The sequence below is a fragment of the Prionailurus viverrinus genome, chromosome B3, assembly GCF_022837055.1.
Source record: "Prionailurus viverrinus isolate Anna chromosome B3, UM_Priviv_1.0, whole genome shotgun sequence".
Classification (NCBI taxonomy): Eukaryota; Metazoa; Chordata; class Mammalia; order Carnivora; family Felidae; genus Prionailurus; species Prionailurus viverrinus.
The window spans coordinates 28,619,975-28,637,961 of record NC_062566.1 but is presented as its reverse complement, the minus strand read 5'-3'; the positions used below and the strand labels follow the sequence as shown (position 1 = coordinate 28,637,961).

The window sequence follows — 17,987 nt, the reverse complement described above, 5'->3', positions numbered from 1 at the left end:
TACCCCTCCCCCCCCATCCCCATCTGTGGACACTTAGTTGGCTTTCACTCTGAAGATCCTTGCCCTGTTTTGGGTCAGGGACATTTTCTTTGAGTAGTTCTTTGATTTTCTTCTCCTCCATTGTTTCTTTGTTAGGGATTGTAACTGCAACAGAAATTTTGATGGAACATTGGCTTTGCCAATTAGGGGTTTATTTTTTGTCATGAAACATATACCAGGTAAGTAGTTGCCAACATTGACTGGGTGGTCCAAGGACGTCAAAGCTGAGGTTTTTTCTTCATGGTCATAAGACGTCTACTGCAGCTCCAACATCACGTCATCATTCCAGGCAGAGAGAAAAAACAAGCAACGAAGAGAAAAAGATATAGCCTGTATTAGGAAAGCACAGCTTTCCCAAAAATCCCCAAAATACTGCCACTTGTGTCATATCAACTATCCCCCTTTTAAGGAAGACTGGGAAATGTAGTTTTTTCGTTGGACACATTGACACTCTGAACAAAATTAGGGTCTGTTAGTAACGAAAATGAGGAGAGTGGGTATTAACGAGTGGCATCTGCCACACTGTTTTCCACTGTATTAAAGGTGTTCTGTACTTGTTCTCTGTGTCTCTTCACTTGCATCTCACATAGTCCCGCTTTTTGTCATTTTGCTCTACATTCAGGGACATTTCCTGAATCCTATTCTCCAGATCATTTTTGTTGTTAGCTATTCACATTCTGTTATTATCTTATCCATTCAGTTATTTTTTATGTCAGTAATTATATTTTTAATTTCTAAGAACTTTGTCTTTTGTCTTCTTGCAATAGCCTCTCCATGTCTCTGACTCTTGAAGTTTTGTTCTGCTTTCCAGAATTACCTTTTGCTTCCTCTCTTTATTTTGGTTCTTCTTTCTTGTGCTGTTGGTTTTTTCCCCAACAGTGATGATTCTTGGAAAGAAATATGTATGTGTGAAGGATTAGATTGATTCGTACGGAGAGTTAGCATAGATTTCCTCTGCAGTTCTTATGACACCATTATTTTCAAAAAATTCCAGTTTCTTGGTCACTTCCATAGGTCTGAAGACAAATGCCACCAACTATTTTATAGCTAAAGGCCAAAGTGAAGCTGCAGATGAAGGATAATTCATTTACTCCTTCATTTAGTCATTCTTTCAACACACGAATGTTTGCTACGTGCCAGGCACTGGGCTGGGTCTCAGAGACGCACAGGTGGATTGGTGGGTTATGGAACAATCAGCTAGAATAGGAAATACAGGAAGAAAGAGAGGAGGATGATAACCAAACAGAGCTAAATCCTGTCTTTAACATTGTAGACTTGATGAGTTTTTGCTTCCAGTAGGGCATCTAAATGGAGACATGTCCAGTGCATGGCTGGATATAGAAGTCTGAAGCTCCAGTGTTCTGGGCTAGAGATGTACATTTTGGAGTCAAGAGTGTAAAGGTAATGACTACAAGCATGAAATTGGATGAGATCACTCTTCGGAGAGCTGAGGGCGGAACCCAGGGAAAAGTGTTGAAGGGCTGAGCTGAAGAGGAAAAGAACCGATAGAGGAAGATCGGGACAAAGTGAAACGAGAGCTCAGAGTCACACAGGAGGAATGGAGAGTATCTGCTAATCCTTCCAGTTGGTTGAAAGAGCTCATTTGGTATTACTGACCACTTGGGATGACCATTCCATTGGCACCAGGAGAGGTAGTCATGCCCCGAGCTGCTCCTCTGTGTCCTACTTGCTATGTGAGTTCCTGTGGCCCTACTTTATACCACAGTCCAGCTGCAACAGGGGGATAATAGTTCCTCCTGCTGTTACCTCCTTTGACTTCTGGAACAGCTTTGTTAAGTAGGGAGAATTTACCCGATTGGGCTGAGGGAGTGAGAAGCTGAGGCTTTGGCTAGATGGAGTGACTTGTTCAAGGGGGCACAGTGAGGTGGTGGCAGAACCAGAGCTAGAATTCAGGCCTGGACTCTGAGATTCCTGGCTTTAGGCCTATCATTTTTCCACTGTACCAGCTGCCTTTTGCAGGATGTCTGCTGGATTCCCTCATTCTGTGAAACACATGATTTAACTATTATTCTGTTTTCCTTCTCAAATTTCCTTTGTTGTCAGTTTAAGGCCTTTTGCTGCTGCCTTCTCAAGTAATATCTATGGCAAATGATTTTCTACTTTCGTTTAAGTTCATTTTACTTATTTTGAGAGAGAGCATGGGAGGGGCAGAGAGAGAGAGGGAGAGAGAGAGAATCCCAGCAGGCTTTGTACAGCCCCGGTGGGGGGCTCGAACTCTTGAACCACAAGATAATGATCTGAGCCAAAATCAAGAGTCAGATGCTTAACCAACTGAGCACCCAGGCACCCTGAAAATTATTTTAAAGAGTTGGGGGTTAGTTAGCTTTCAGGACATTTAAAAGACAAGCACAGATGCATTTCTTCTTTTTCTAGCTCTGTGTGTACATTGTTACGTGATAAAGGGGAAAGTATGCAAGTTTTGTAGGCAAGCCTGAGTTCGGGTCCCAGTGCTTTGCCGTGTGTAGACGTTATTTGGATTGTGATTTAAGGGAAAAAATTGTGTGTTTGTGAGACATTTATGGGTTTTATGTTTATTAAACATAAATCAGTATCTGATATGAGCAGTTATTATTTTCCAAGTATGATAGTGGTATTGTGGGTAGTCAAAAAAAACAAACAACCTTATCCTTTAGAGATACATATTGAGGGGCTCCTAGGTGGCTCCGTCAGTTAAGCATCTGACTCTTGGTTTCAGCACAGGTCATGATCTCACAGTTCATGAGTTCGAGCCCTGTGTCAGGCTCTGTGCTGATAGTGCAGAGCCTGCTTGGAATTCTGTTTCTCCCTCTCTCTTCCTCTCTGCCCCTTCCCTGCTTGCTCGCTCGCTTTCTCTCTCTCAAAATAAATAAAATTAAAAAGAAAAAAAAGAAATACATACTGAAAGGTTGTAGATGAAATGTTATGCTATCTGATATTTTATAAACTAGTGGGGTAGATGGGAGAATGGGTTGGATGGTTGTTGGGACAGAATGAGGAGTCCATGGTGATTCTATGTTTTGTTGGTTTTTTTTTAATTTTTTTTTAATGTTTTATTTTATTTTTGAGAGAGAGACCTAAAAAAAGAAAGAAAAATCCTAGTGCTGACACCTCCTGACTTAAGTTAGGCAAACTATTTAACCTCTCTGAGCTTCAATTTTCTTATCTATCAAATCAGAATCGTTACACCTGTATTTCAGATTTGCTGGGAAAATTATAGTAATGCATATATGAAAACCATCTGGCATAGAGCCTGATGTGAAGTAGGTACTCAATCAGTTTTCCCTATCTTGTTGTTATTTTAAGAGACTTGGAAGCTATTAAACCATTTGTCTCTGAGCTCTGGGGTCCATGGTTCTTCAGACAGGGATGTTTCTGGGCCTGGATGTGCTTCCGCATCTCTCCACTACTAACAGGAAGGTCCTCACCTTTGCTTTCTCCTTTCTCTCAAGCTACTGTAAATAAAGGGGGATTCAGCATAAGGGAACTTCAGCGATTTTATGAAACTCAAGGTCAGGGAAACACAGGCTTGTCTTACAGTGAACTAGAACTGGAAAACTTTTAGTGACCAAGGTGGCTACTCTGCATTTCTGCTTCATTTTCTCTTTCTGTAGATCAGCAGTTGGCAGACTGTTTCTGTAAAAGGCCTAGTGAATATTTTAAGCTTTGTGGCTTCATATAGTCTCTTTTGAACTACTTAACTCTGAAGTTCTAGTGTGAAAGTTCTGTAGACAATGTGTAACAAGTGATTGTGGCTGTGTTCTAATCAAACTTTATTTACAAGAAAAGGCAGAGGATGCATTTGGTCTGTGGGCCAGGGTTTGTAGACTACAGCTGTCAGGCTCCAATTACATATATTCCGTCTTAGTGGCCTCCAGATGGTGCTGTTGGTCCTCAAGTCCACATCATGTAGTCAATTCTGGATTACGAGGAAAGGGACTCTGACACACACATATATTTATTTATGTATACATACACACAAATTTCCTTCGGGTGGAGCACGGGCTGTGGCAAGTCTCTTCTGAGAAGAAAAGCTTGGGGTGAGTGGCTCGGGTATGTACGTCAAACACCCAGGAAGATCACCTGTTTATTCTGCTTTTATCTCCTATAATCTGAGTTTTTAAAGAGTCCATTTTGTGTATTTAAGTGTATTTAAGTATGGGGATGCCTGGGTGGCTCAGTTGGTTAAGTGTCTGACTCTAGATTTCAGCTCAGGTCATGATCTCAAGGTTTGTGAGATTGAGCCCCATGTCAGGCTCTGTGCTGACAGCATGGAGCCTGCTTGAGATTCTCTCTCTCCCTGTCTCTGCCCCTCCCCTGCTCATGCACACACTCTCTTTCTCATAAACATAAAAAATGGTTTTTAAATGTATTTAGGTATGAAATACCTGTTGTGTCATTTAAAATGTAAGTTTTGCTGAACAGTACAATCCCCAGATGCCTGATGTTTCATTCTGCTGGTAACTGTGGAATTTACACCTATGATATTTTACTTTCTTTCATGTGTAGGAGATCTGTCATAACCTAGGAGTTTGCTACATTTATCTGAAACAGTTCAAAAAGGTAATTGATGGAAATGGTGGTGGTGGTTGAGTTCTCGGCTGAGGGCTTCACTGAGGGTTCGCTGAGGGTTTTGTATTATTTCTAGGAAGTGCTTGTAGAGATTTGGAGAAGTAAAAATCCAAAGTGCCATGTACATTTATCCCCATATTTATTCTTATTTTTCATCCATCTGTTTTTCCCCCCATATTTTAGCAACAAAATGACAAACTCTAGAACTGTTACTAGGGAATGGCAATCTAATTGCTTTTCTCTCTTCTTCTCCACCCCAGTTTAATTTACTAGTATAGAAACAAATGTTCAATAAAACTTAGATATCAAAAAGTGAACCCTTAAGTCTGGAAGTGTTAAAAGTGTTAAAAGTCTTATGCTCTGACAGCAACTGATTTTAGTTTTTGAGGTCATTGGAAATGAATTTTAGTTTTAAGTGGATCTGATTTTGAGTTTCTGTTTTTAATGTTATTTTCCGTGTGAGAACTTTTATTTTTAGTGGGTTTCTTCAGGTTTCCTGGGCAGAGCTACAGTGTTATATGCTTGGTTAGGAGAGTTTTCTCCTCAGAGAATATTCCAAGCAAGTACATTTCTATTCATCAGATTATTCTGAGCCAAGGGAGAGATAAGATTGTTCTTGGGTCAGACCTGTACTTAGGAGAAGGAGAATTATATTTAGATTTTACTATAAAGCTAACAGAGCAAATATAATACTTGACATTTCTGTAAATACTTGTTGAATCAATGAATGTCTTAAATGAAGCCCTTTATATCTGTTAGGATATAAACTCTTCCAGAGCAAGGGGTTTGTTTTGTTAGCTCTGGTATCCCTAGTACTTAGAACAATAGATACTTGGTGGATACATGTTGAGTGAATAAATGAGAACAGTCCATTCATTCATTTATCAAAATATTGGTGAGGAAAATGCAGTCCACCCTGGGGAAGGTAATGCAATTGGTCAGTGGTGCAGCTGGGACTGAGTTCAGGGCAGTGCTGTCTTCTGTACTAAGACATCCCTTTGACTTATGAAGGCATGAGTCATGGGTATGAATACCAAGATGGAGAAAACACTCAAAAAGGTTAATCATCTTGTATGAACTCTCCCAAGTGGCTCCAGAGGCAGACACCTCATGTTGCCAGCTGTCCTGTCAGCAAGCAGTTTTGGTATGTTTTAGTTTTTTGGGTAGTGGGGGCTGTTTGCTGAGATGTGATGTGTCTGCGTTAGAAAGGGGGAGCTCTGTCTTTACGTTAGCCATACGAAGACATTGTCCTTTCCTATAGTGATTTGGTTCTCTTTACTCCATCAATCTTGTTAGGCACAAGAGCAGCTGCACAATGCCCTACATCTTAACAGGCATGATTTGACTTACATAATGCTGGGGAAGATCCACCTGCTGGAGGGAGACTTGGACAAGGCCATTGAAATCTACAAGAAAGCAGTGGAGTAAGTATGTTTGTTTTCTTTAAGGCAATGAGAAGACAAATGGGAGCAGACATATGAACCCCCAAGCCTAAGATGGATTCCTGTGACTATTAGTTGTGTGAGTTAGAGTACAGTTCAGGCCAAGGTTAAAAGCTCCCTGTGGCTTGCTTACATAAAAAGACTTGTGCTTCTCCCCCGTCAGTATGGCCAGCCTAGCCTAGCTGGACAGCTCTGCTCCCCAAGGTCAGTCAGGGATCCAGGTTCTTTATTAACCCACCATTTCTTACATTGTTGTCTTCACCTGCGTGGTGAAGCTGACTTAATGTAGCATCCATGTTTCAGGCTATGGTGAGGGGTGGTGGTTTGTGAGGGTGAGGTGGCCACTAGCTGCAAGGGAAGTGGGTACACATGTGCTCAGGAGGAAGGAGCACATAGATTTTGGAGTCAGCTGCTACTCTGCCATTGTGTTTTTCACTTCTATAGCAGATCTTTTTCCGGGGACATTGGGGTCAGAAATCTGACTCACTAATAAACATCTGGCCTTTATTAGCATGAAACCAATATGTTTTGTGGTGTTTTTTGTGTTTTTTTTTAAGTTTGTTAGAGAGAGTAAGTAGGGGAGAGGGAAAAGGAGAGAATCCCAAGCAGGCTCTGTTCTCCCAACACGGGGTTTGGCCCCATAAACTGAGATCATGACCTGAGCCAAAACCAGGAGTCAGACGCTTAACCAACTGAGCCACCCAGGCGTTCTCCCTACCCCTTCCCCAATATCTTGTGTTCTTAAAACATGATTAGGGTAGGCCAAACCCCTGTTGATAATGGAACTGACTGGCTTTCTCAGGATGCTGTTCCATATTTCTTCTCTAGGGACATGTACTATCTTGTCTTTTTTGTATAGGGTCTTGTTTGTTTTAAGTAGGATAAATGTAGCAAAATGTCATGTTTGTTTGGTCACTTAACAGGAAGCATGGCCACAAAGTCTATTATTCCTGATAATTAGTCTCTGAACTAAACTTAGATTTCTGTTAATTACCTTTGCCTTCTACCATGATAGTCACTTTTCTGGTTGTATCAGTTAAACACTCTCTGAATTGTCTTCAACCACATTTTATATCTACAAAGACATAAAAGTCCCTTGGTTTTTTAAGCTACAAAAGACTTTTGTCATCAAGAAGCTAAGTTTACAGGGATTAGAGGAAGGAGCCCACATAGCTTTTTTTTTTTTTTTTTTTTTTTTTTTTTTTTTTTTTAAGAGAGAACACCAGCAGGGGAGAGGGGCAGAGTGGGAGAGAGAAAATCTCAAGCAGGCTCCATGCTCAGTGCAGAGCACGTTGCAGGTCTCAATCCCATGACCCTTAGGATCATGACCTAGGCCAAAATCAAGAGTCAACATTCAACTAAGCCAGCCAGGCACCCCTCCCCCCAATCCATGTAGCATATTTTAAGCTTCTGTGGGGCAGGGTGGAAGCCTTGATCCCTGACTTCTGCCTTAAAAAAATTTTTTTTTGTTTAAATATTTATTTATTTTCAAGAGAGAGAGTTGAGGAGGGGCAGAGAGAGAGGGAGACACAGAATCTAAAGCAGGCTCCAGGCTCTGAGCTTTCAGCAGAGAGCCCGACTCGGGACTCGAACTCACAAACTACAAGATCATGATCTGAAGAAAAGTTGATGCTTAACTGAATCACCAAGGTGCCCCGCTGACTTCTGCCTTTTAAAGTTGGCTCTTTGAGATTAGCTCACATAAATCTTAAGGGTGATATTCTTCCAGTGGCTCGTCAAGGACTGAAGTCACCAAAATTCCCAAGGGAATAAGGGGACAGCTTGAGAATTTGGAACCTGAGAATGGAGACCATTGTCTGTGACTCATAGCTTTGGAGATGGTAGTCATGTTTTGGTGGGGAGTTCGGGGGGAGATGCCACCAGAATCATGAAAGTTACATAGTTGGTTTGTGGGAGGGAGGTGATCAAAATGGATATTTATTATGGCAGAAAGTGAAGGGCAAATATCCATTTGAACTGAGTAAGCTCTGTTCAGCTCAACCTTCCTCTAGTTGAGGATTTGGCCCCTCTTGTTCTGGTCTCTCCATGGGACCAGTGCTGGAGACAGTTCCTTGCCTTTTGCCATTTTCACTGTTGAAGCTGCTGATGGTCCTATAGACAGAACATCTCAGCTCAGTGTTGTTTAACTTTTGCGATAAAGGCAAGTGTCAGTGAGGGATTGGGAAAGCAAATAATCTTTTACTTAAGTCAGTGTTTAGTCCCCAAAGCCAATGGCTAATTCTTTCCTAGGGCTGGTGAGTATCTTCCTTCTTCTGTTTAGTTTGGCTCTTTAGTATGTGTTTTTGTTTAATACGGAGAGCAGAGCATTAGGGCCGTTGGGATCCTAAATTACACAGAGAACCCTGCTGGCTGGCATTGTCAGTACAGTGAGACCAGAAAAAAAAAAAAAAAAAATCCTACAAGAGGGAACTGGCTGTCGCTGTGTTGTTTTCTAGACTGACTTGATTTATGGAGAATCGGTCTTTAATTATATCAGTATAATCAGGACCGTCACAGAGAATATTCTATAAGTTCTTCTTAGGACTTTGGCCCTAAGGAGAAAGATCCTGAAAGGAGTCTGGATGCTAAGTCCCATTTCTTTCTTGCTGAGCAGTCCACCCTGTAGCCAGGGTTGAGATAACCTACTTTAGAAGGAAATTCCCAAAGGACTTCGGGAATGGTCATGGGGAGGAGGAGGCAAAAAGTGTCCGCCACTGCTCGTGAGGGCACGTCACTGTGCAGGTGTCCTGGTGTGTCTTGTACGCATCTAGTTTCCCTCTGAGCACCGATCTGTGTTGCAGGTTCTCACCAGAGAATACAGAACTTCTTACGACTTTGGGATTACTCTACTTACAGGTAATGAGAACCCTTTACTCATTCGTGCACTGGTGTTAGAAATGCTTTTGGATGTGTGTGGATTGTGGTTTCCCTGAATTTTGATTTTACTTTAACACATCTTCCTAACGGTCATGTGAACCTTACTCTCTGCATCTGATATTTTTTATCTGCTTAAAGGAAGTACTTTTCTGCATTCAAATCAGAAGCAAATAAGCCTGCTTGAGGCTACTTACCCATTTAAGGAAAGAGCATTTATGAGAAATGACCGGTCAGTGGGGCCGGCATGGTGTTGCTGGGGGGAGAAAGCCTGATGCAGGTTGGCGCTGGCCAACGGGCTTTGGGGCAGAGTCTGTTTCCACCCCTCCTTCCCAGCCGGATCTTACAGGAATGAGAAGGCAAAACACTGTCTCGAATAAGAAGTCTCCTGTCCCCTCCGTGTTTTCCTGAGCACAAATGGCATCTTTTTAGCGCCTCCACTTCTCTGTATCAGCCTGCGGATCCGAGGCCCAGGGATCCCTGAGGGTCTGTCCCTGTCCTGCCCCCATGAACTCCCCAAGTTCCCTGCTCAGCTGCTCCTCCAGCTATGCCTCTGTGGTGGCCTTTCTGGCTGTTTTGTTTTTCTTTAAAAGGAATCAGGAGCTTAACCCTAGGCCTTCCTGGCTTTGGCTTGGGAGGTTGGCCCCAGGGGAATGAGGCTAACCAGCCCCTTTCCTGCCAAGAGGCATTAGTGTGCAAAGCATGGCAGAGGTGGTTCCTGGCAGATAGATACTTTGACCTTATCAGGGGACAAATCAACAAATAAGGGGATTTTTAGTTTTCTTTTTTTATCTGGTATCTGTAGCTGCTTTTTTTTTTTTTTTTTTTTTTTAATCATGAGAACTCAGAATGTCAGTGTGTTTCTGTTCAGGGTGTGGTTGGCCAGACTCCTTAACTGCCATCTCCCCCTGATGTAATTCTCTGGTTTGCTTTTTCTCCAAGCTCGGCATTTACCAGAAGGCATTCGAACATCTTGGAAATGCACTGACCTATGACCCTACCAACTACAAGGTATTGCAGGCCGTCAAACCCCAAAGCCTTTACTCAGATGCTCCCACTGCTGCCAGGGGCGATCTGGCCCTAGAGAGCATTTTGGATACCTGAGAAACTACCTTTTCCTTAGAAAAGTTTTAAATAGATATGGCCCTTCTTATCTGAAGATGTTGTAAAACGTTAGCGCTCTGCTTTTGTTTTCTAAAAGAGCACGTGTTATAACAGGCCTGTAACTTCTGCAGAGAATGAGGTCGTAGTGCTGGTGAGGTTTGTGTGCTGCTTAGGGAGTGAGCAAAGCCTCCACGACTGCCGTCAGAGGTCATTCTGGTGACGTAACTTCTGGATTCTTAATGGACTGGCGATGACAACTCTCGTCCAGGTACAACTCTGGAGCTGAGAAGATCGAGTAGAAGATGAACATGATGGAGGGAGATGCAGCTGAACGGGTTTGATGTCAGACACAGACTCGTCCTGTCTGAGAAATCATAGAAGGCGTGTTAACTCCGTCAGCTACCCACCTTGACACCTTTCCTTGGACAAATGCAAGGGCCAGCCTGATGACGCCTGAAGCTTGCTCATCCTGTCCGGTGGCCAAAGGAGCTGTACCTTCAGTGGTCAAAGACAGGAGTTTCTGAATTGTCTAGAGCACTTGGGGTACCACGTAGGGAGTTCAGGGGGCAGATTAAAGGCTGTTTTTCCTCAAAGGGCTTTGACTCTGAAATGTTGACTTCCTTGACCAGAAGTAGGAAACAAATGAGCCAAGTAGGGTCACTGACATTTTCTCTTTTCTTTTTCTGGACTGTGCTGGAGAAAGCCACGGTGAGGTGCAGGGACATTCCTCATCAGCATTTATCCCAGTAGCTTAAATATACCTTTTGTGTCCCTGGAAGAAGTACCCTGTTGAGTACCTATACCCAGAATGTCTGCTTCACCACTATAGCCTTTTGGGAACGGCTGAATTACAAGTTGTCCATGTCCTGTGTTTGCAGGCCATTTTGGCAGCAGGCAGCATGATGCAGACCCACGGGGACTTTGATGTTGCCCTCACCAAGTACAGAGTTGTAGCTTGTGCCGTTCCAGAAAGTCCTCCACTCTGGAACAACATCGGAATGTGTTTCTTTGGCAAGAAGAAATATGTGGCAGTGAGTGTCTCCCCACCTTCCTTGTTCATGTTCATACACACAAGTTACTGGGTCTGCTGGGCCTACCCTGGCCTCTCATCTCGTGTCCCATCTCTCCTGCAGGCTATCAGCTGCCTGAAACGAGCCAACTACTTGGCACCCTTTGATTGGAAGATTCTGTATAACTTGGGCCTTGTCCACTTGACAATGCAGCAGTATGCGTCAGCTTTCCATTTCCTCAGCGCGGCCATCAACTTCCAGCCAAAGATGGGGGAGCTCTACATGCTTTTGGCTGGTAAGAGACACTTAGATGGAAAACCCCCTCCGTGGTTTGTGAGGAGGGAAAATGACTTAGAATCATAAGAGGCCAGTGGTTAAATGTCCCATAGAAGCCACTGCCTCACAGATCCCACAGGAATTTAGATTAGTGTCCTAAAGCCTGAAAAAGATGACAGAATAGCTAGTTGCTTCTAGCCTGCAGGCATTTCACTCAGAGACCAACAGGTTAAATCAAGATCATCCCTAGTTCATCTGTTACCAGTGGTTTTCCCTTGGCTGACAATTCATTTATATAAAGAGGAGGGGTGGAGAAAAAGAGTGAGAGTCTAGCTATAAATTCCAGATACCATCTAGTGTTAAGAGCTTGGGCTTTAGGAAGGGTCCCATTTCCACTACTTACTGGATTTCTAGTAGAGAGGGAAGATTATGTAATAAATAACCAGTGACTAGTAGCTATTGGTTTTGTTGTCACTGTATCATTGGCCTATTATTAATGTGAGTGTTACTATAACGTTGAAGTACTGATAATATTCTTTCTGGGGGTATTTCTCCACTGGACTTACTAAGTGTGAGCCCAAAAGCAGTTTCCTTATTCCCGTTGACAGGTGGTGGTGGTTGTTATTATTATTGTGGGGAACTTATTTATCAGAGAACGGTTGCAAAAGCAAATTGAATGGTGGTTAATTGGGGGTTGCCTGAATACAAAGCGAGCTCAGTTCTGTGAACAGACAGCCCTACTGTAAGGCATGAGCGACACTTCTAACTCCCAAACTAGAGCTGTCCTTCACGCTGCAGTTTGAAGGCTAAGCTGGAACTCACTGGCTCGGCCGTCGTGGGAACAAAGGCGTGCAGCCATGGCTGCACCATGTGTCCTGCGGCGAGTAGGCGGTCGTGTTGTGTGGTGTAGTGGGGGAGGAGTCAGGAAAGCTGGTCTAGGGCCACATGAAGTGGGGGGCGGGCAGGAGAAGAATGCTGGCACTCTGGCCTTTTATCCTAGAGGCCAAGGTTTTCCAACCGTATTCCTAGATCTTCTCTTAAGTGTCCAGGAGAGCTGAGTGTGTAGCTTGGTGGGGAGGTCGGGTGGGCCTGGCTTTCAAAACAGCTCTGTTTTTCTTTGTTTTATACATCAGGTTTCCAGAAAATGCTGATTACAAAGGAGAGTGTGTTCTGTTGCTATACAAACGTTTATAAAGATCATGGTTGTGGGTAATGGATTCTTAAGTAGGGTGGTGTGACACAGTCAGATTTGTTTGTAAGGCAGGAAGACTCCTGGCAGCTTGGTGGCAAAGTGGATGGAGGCAGGTGGGGACATTGCTGTGGGGAAGAAATGGAAAGCCTGAAACAATTTGCATCTGAACAAGGGCAGTGTCAGTAAAGAAAAGTACAAAAAACAGGATTTGCAGGACTTGGCTACTGACTGTGGAGAGACACCATCGAAGCAGGTGACACCGGGCATCTAAGCTGAGTGACCGAAGGTGGTCGTGCCAAGGAGCCGAGACGGCAAAGGAGGAGTTCAGTTTGGGGGTTGAATGAACTGTGGTCTTGAAACATTCCTTTTGTTTTCCACACGGGGCTCCCCAGTCACAGTGCCCACTTTCTTTGTTGCAGTGGCTCTGACCAATCTGGAAGACCCAGAGAACGCCAAGAGAGCCTACGAGGAAGCCGTCCGCCTGGATAAGTAAGCTGCTCCGTCAGGAGTGGTACTGGGGCGGGTCGGACTCTCAGAAGCCACCAGGTGGCGCCATAGCCCAGTTGGGGCGTGCGGGGCGGTTGTGCAGCGGCCCAGATGCCTGCTCTGGGGGTCAGTGGGGGGGGCCTGACTGCAGAAGGATGTGGTCCTTAAGCACACGGTGGCTCAGCGGGAACAGACACTGGCTCTTTCTGAGAAAATGTTTCCAGGAGCTGGCAGTGGGCTTCGGGTGCTGATAGCCATGGGCTAGCTGGAATATCAGATAGGACTCTGGACTTAGTTTAAGATCAACTTAACTCTCCTGGGATTTATTCTGCTGGCATCTGCCAGGCAGCAGGGTAGGGATCCCCTTTTCAAACCTGACCTGGTGGCCTCCGTTGAGGGCTGAGACATCACACTTGGTCCCAATACCTCTTGCTCTGCTGGTTGGGCAGTTACTTCCTTGATGCTTCTCCAAAGGTCCACACGGCACGCGTGTTCTTACCTTGCTGTGGAATAGAGAAATGTCTATGTAACCAGTTTTTGTTTTTTGTGTAACGAGAGGGATCTCTGAATGACCACTGGTTGCAGAGCCTGAGCCCCACGGAATCCGTTTGCCACAGGTGTAACCCGTTAGTAAACCTCAACTATGCTGTGCTGCTGTACAACCAGGGCGAGAAGCAGGGTGCCCTGGCTCAGTATCAGGAGATGGAGAAGAAGGTCCACCTGCTGCAGGACAGCAGCTCTCTGGAATTTGACGCCGAGGTATGTCTTTTATTAGCTCCTGGGAGGCTTCTGAATGAAGCGCAAATAATCCAGATATCAGGTATTCTATAGGTTTATGGCCATTTTGGCTCTGATGTTCCTGGCAGCATGAAATCTCCAATTAGGAACATCCTGAGAAAAAACTTCCCTAGAAGAAAATAGTAAGAGGAAGTTCAGGCTTACGGAGTTATGTTATTGATAATACAACTGATGTGAGGTCTCTGTCTCTTTGCAGCTTCTCCTCACTTCTCCTCATGTGGGAAAGGCAGGAGTTGAGCTCTGTAAGGCACCAAACTTGAATTGTTAGGTTTTGAGATCCTATATGTGCTCCCTTGCCGTCCACTAAGGGCAGTCTGTATTCTCTGCTGTTTGAGAATGATTTCCTTGCAATAAATACTTTCTCTCTCAAATACTAGTACCGTTAGACATGATTTCACCTGCACTCCCTGGTGGAAGAGGTGGGTAGGCTTCACTCTGCCGGTCCTCTCTGTGACTCTTTTTTCTTCCCATGTGGGGACAAGATGGTGGACATGGCCCAGAAGCTGGGAGCTGCCCTCCAGGTCGGGGAGGCACTGGTCTGGACGAAACCAGTTAAAGACACCAAGTCAAAGCACCGGACCACTTCAACTAGCAAAGCTGCCAGTCTCCAGCAGCCTCTGGGCTCTAATCAAGCCCTAGGACAGGCAATGTCTTCAGCAGCTGCATACGGGAAGCTCCCCTCAGGTAGGAGGCTGCGCACAGCTCCATGGAATCCTCGTGGGTACAAGCTGCATGTGCCAGCGAGAGATGACAGCTTTAAGTGAGGCTGACACTTCTCAGATTCAGAACACGTCCAAGTAGTATTCCTAGAAGGGGAAGAAGCCATATGCTGGCCAAATTGGCACTTGCTTCCTTAAGGCAAGTTGTGTCGGAGGGAACAGGCTTAGTCAGAGGTTTACAGTATTCAAGTTTAGAAATACATGACAGCACCTTCTGTTCTGCTAAAGCAGTGACAATTAAAGCAAGATCGCATAAGTCAGCATGGTGCAGGTAATTAAAGATTTTTTCAGTGAGTCATTGAAGGCAAACTTGACCGTTGCTTTCTTAGCGATGGTCTAACTTCATAGCTGCAAAGATACGTCACAGTCCCCGCTGGTCCTCAAAGATACAGGGTTTCTTTTTGAAATTTGACAATGTGATTTCTTCAAGAACCGTGGAACTGAGAATTCAAGCTGTTTGTTTTGTTGCTAGGTGCTGGAGGAACATCCCATCTCACAAAGCCACCATCTCTGCCTCTGGAGCCACAGCCCACTGTGGAAGCACATCCAAATGAAGCATCTGCACAAATAAGAGAAAAATAGGAGTAGGATGACCCCGGACTATAGGTTTCTCTGGTGAGGATGTAGCAGATTAGGAAAGGTCACGCGACACAGGCAGCACGGACACCAGTGTGTTCCCTGGGCACCAAGGACCGCAGGATGTGTTGTGATGACCCCAAGGAGCCTGAGGCCTAGCAGCTTCTCATCAGCCCCGTCAGCCGGGACCAAAGAGCAGGGCTCACGGCTCTGTGTTTGTAGCTTCAAGAGCCAGCAGGGCACGTGATGCTGTTTGCTTCTGAAATGACTGTCATCTCCTGGATGACTTCCTCCTTCCTTTGCGGAAGGAAAGTCTGAGACAGACCTCTACTCATTAGCTCTGTTATGATGAAGCCTTGGCTTAGCTGAGATGGTCTTCAGACTGGGGGGCATGGCAGCCTCCAAAGTAAACAAATCTTGGATTAATAATCCAGCTCTAACACTCTAAATTTAAGGGGAAAAATGATGAAAAAAACCTCTGTATATTGAGGTTGAATATTCCAGCTATGCTTGTCCAGGGGAATCCAGAACAAGGCCCTGTGGCTTGTTCTTGAGTGAGGTCAGAGTGTGGAGTCAGATCATGTCACTGTGATAAGTAGGAGTGAAGGGCTGGTCTGGTATCAGCACCAGCGATTAAAAGGAAAAGAAGAGCTTCTTAACTAATTTTTATTTAAGACCATCAATGATACTACTGGCCAGATGCTATCAATTCATTATATGTCCTTTTTAGAATAAAGATTATGTATCATCATCCCTTTGGGAAAAGTTGTTAACTTAGGTATAAAAATAAGAGATCACAATAAAAACTTCTTAAAAGAACCTATGATCACAGTCTTACTTCCAAAACTAGTTTGAAACTAGAGAAGGAACCTCAAGGCCAAGTTCCTGTGTAGTACGAACATAGCTTCTGCTGCAGCAGCCCCGACGGATGGTACGCCAGCAATTTGCTTGAGGGCCAGTCCCCATTTTGCACTTGAAGTGTCCTATAATTACCATAATTTAAAGGTGAGGACACCTATTGCCAAACCAAACTATGGAGTTTTTTATGTTATGACTCTGTCTGTTTTGACATTGAAGCAGCGGCTAAGTGAGCGGGGAAACTCTTCAGTTCTCGTATCTCAGAAGTAAACACCAAGGTGTCAGAAGCAATGCCCTGGCCCACGCAGCTGGTATGTGGAAGAACCAGGATTTATACCATGAGCAGCTGAGAAAGCTCACTTTTGTATCAGTGTGTAGTCTCTTGTGCCCATGAATGAAAAGGTCTTGGTGAGAAATGATTAGGGTATGAACTGAGAGATGGAGTAGAGGTGAGGGGGCTTAGAGTTTAGGAAGTGAAATCAGTAGAATACTATTGGGGACTGGATGTAGCAGGTTAAGAGGACTGTCAGAAGGGCATCCACTGCTGGGAGAGTTCCATAAACCAGGGAGGAGGAATACGGGGGACACCAGTGGAGGCTTATGGGGTCTAGTTTTAGACGTGTTTATCTTTGAGACCTCCAGATGGTGACACTAGACACTGGAATAGATTTCAGATGTGAAATCTGGCTTGAAGATCAAGGTGCAGGAGTAATTTAATTTGGGCTCTAGCTGAAAGCACAGATTTGAAAGGAGCCCCCAGGGAAAGCGAGGATGGGGGACCCAAGATGGGAAACCGTATTGTGACAGTGATAGAAGAGACAAAGCCAGGAGAGTGGTGTTGGGGAAGGCCAAGTAAGAAAAGGTTCAGGAAGGGAATGGTCACATGGAACCCTTCCAAGATACTGTCATCCCCACTCCATAAAGGAGGAAGCTGAGGTTGGGAGATGCAAAATGAATTTTCCAAGGTAAGTGGCAGGATCAGGATTTGAACTCCGATGCAAAGCTCCTGCTTTTTTTAAGCGTTATCCATGCCTTCGTGGCATACCTTTTTCTTTTTTTTTTTTTGATATTTCTAGGCTACATGGTTCATCTAAGTTTTCTCAAATTGCCATAAACCTCAAAAAAAACCTTTCCAATGTATTTACTGAAAAAAAAAAAATCCACATGTAAGTGGACCTGTGCAGTTTAAACCCAAGTTGTTCAGGGGTCAGCTGTACTAGGTTACACCTGCCCAACCTTTTGTGCATGTGGGTTTGCAGTTTCTCTCTCTGTGAGAAAGGAGCTTTTCCGATCTCTAGTTGTGGGAGTTGCTCTTGTCATAATTTTTCACAGAATTAGGAAAATGAGGCAAAGTACATGGTCACAAAATACAGACATGGTTTTAGATGGCTTGAAAGTATAGGTATGAACTAGCAATGGGAAAAGTGCCCTTTTTACTGAATAGTATTAGTACAAAACTTTGGAATATAAGATTACAGTCATTTTGTTTTTAAGGAAGAATCATTATCCGATAATGGCAGAGTAGCTCATGTTGATCAGTCCTCCACAGATAACAAGTGTAGTGGGTAAATATAAAGCACTATCTTGGTTTAATTTTTTTAAAAATACTGTGACTGGGGCAGCTGAGTGGCTCAGTTAAGCATCCGACTCTTGATTTCGGCTCAGGTCATGATCTCACGGATCATGAGATCAAGCCCCACATCGGGTTCCACACTGACAGCCAGGAGCCTGCTTGGGATTCTCTCTCTCCCTCTCTCTTGCCTAAATAAGTAAACATTAAAAAAAAAAATACTGTGACTGTTCTAAGCAAAAAATTATATTGTGAGGTTTAACATAAATGTAACTAAAGGAAGGGCGGGTACATGAAACTCAATGAGTGAAAAAGGTTTTTATATCTTCCATGATGTGGTACAAAGTTATTCCTAATAGTTTGTGAAACGTTAAGGATGCCTAGAGCAACCATTAAAAAGATGCAAAGAATTATAGCTAAAAAGGTGAGAGAAAAAATATTTTAAAAAATATTCAATTAACACCCTCCTCACCA

At 44.0% G+C, this 17,987-nt stretch overlaps 1 protein-coding gene across 3 annotated transcripts in view; it reads left to right on the top strand.

Annotated features, from left to right (window-relative positions):
• The window catches only part of BBS4 (Bardet-Biedl syndrome 4), a 56,488-nt gene extending 40,584 nt beyond the window's left edge, over window positions 1-15,904 (top strand). For 2 of the 3 annotated variants that reach the window (XM_047863693.1, XM_047863694.1), the window contains 10 exons: window positions 4,546-4,599; window positions 5,905-6,032; window positions 8,852-8,906; window positions 9,867-9,935; window positions 10,907-11,059; window positions 11,162-11,333; window positions 12,926-12,995; window positions 13,610-13,751; window positions 14,273-14,474; window positions 14,982-15,904. In XM_047863693.1, coding sequence (XP_047719649.1) covers window positions 4,546-4,599; window positions 5,905-6,032; window positions 8,852-8,906; window positions 9,867-9,935; window positions 10,907-11,059; window positions 11,162-11,333; window positions 12,926-12,995; window positions 13,610-13,751; window positions 14,273-14,474; window positions 14,982-15,091 — 1,155 coding nt within the window. In that variant the 3' untranslated portion in view covers window positions 15,092-15,904. Of the gene's footprint in view, window positions 1-156; window positions 1,441-4,545; window positions 4,600-5,904; window positions 6,033-8,851; window positions 8,907-9,866; window positions 9,936-10,906; window positions 11,060-11,161; window positions 11,334-12,925; window positions 12,996-13,609; window positions 13,752-14,272; window positions 14,475-14,981 lie in introns of those variants that run through there. The other variant, XM_047863695.1, reaches the window with a different exon arrangement.
• Window positions 15,905-17,987: the final 2,083 nt, after the last annotated feature.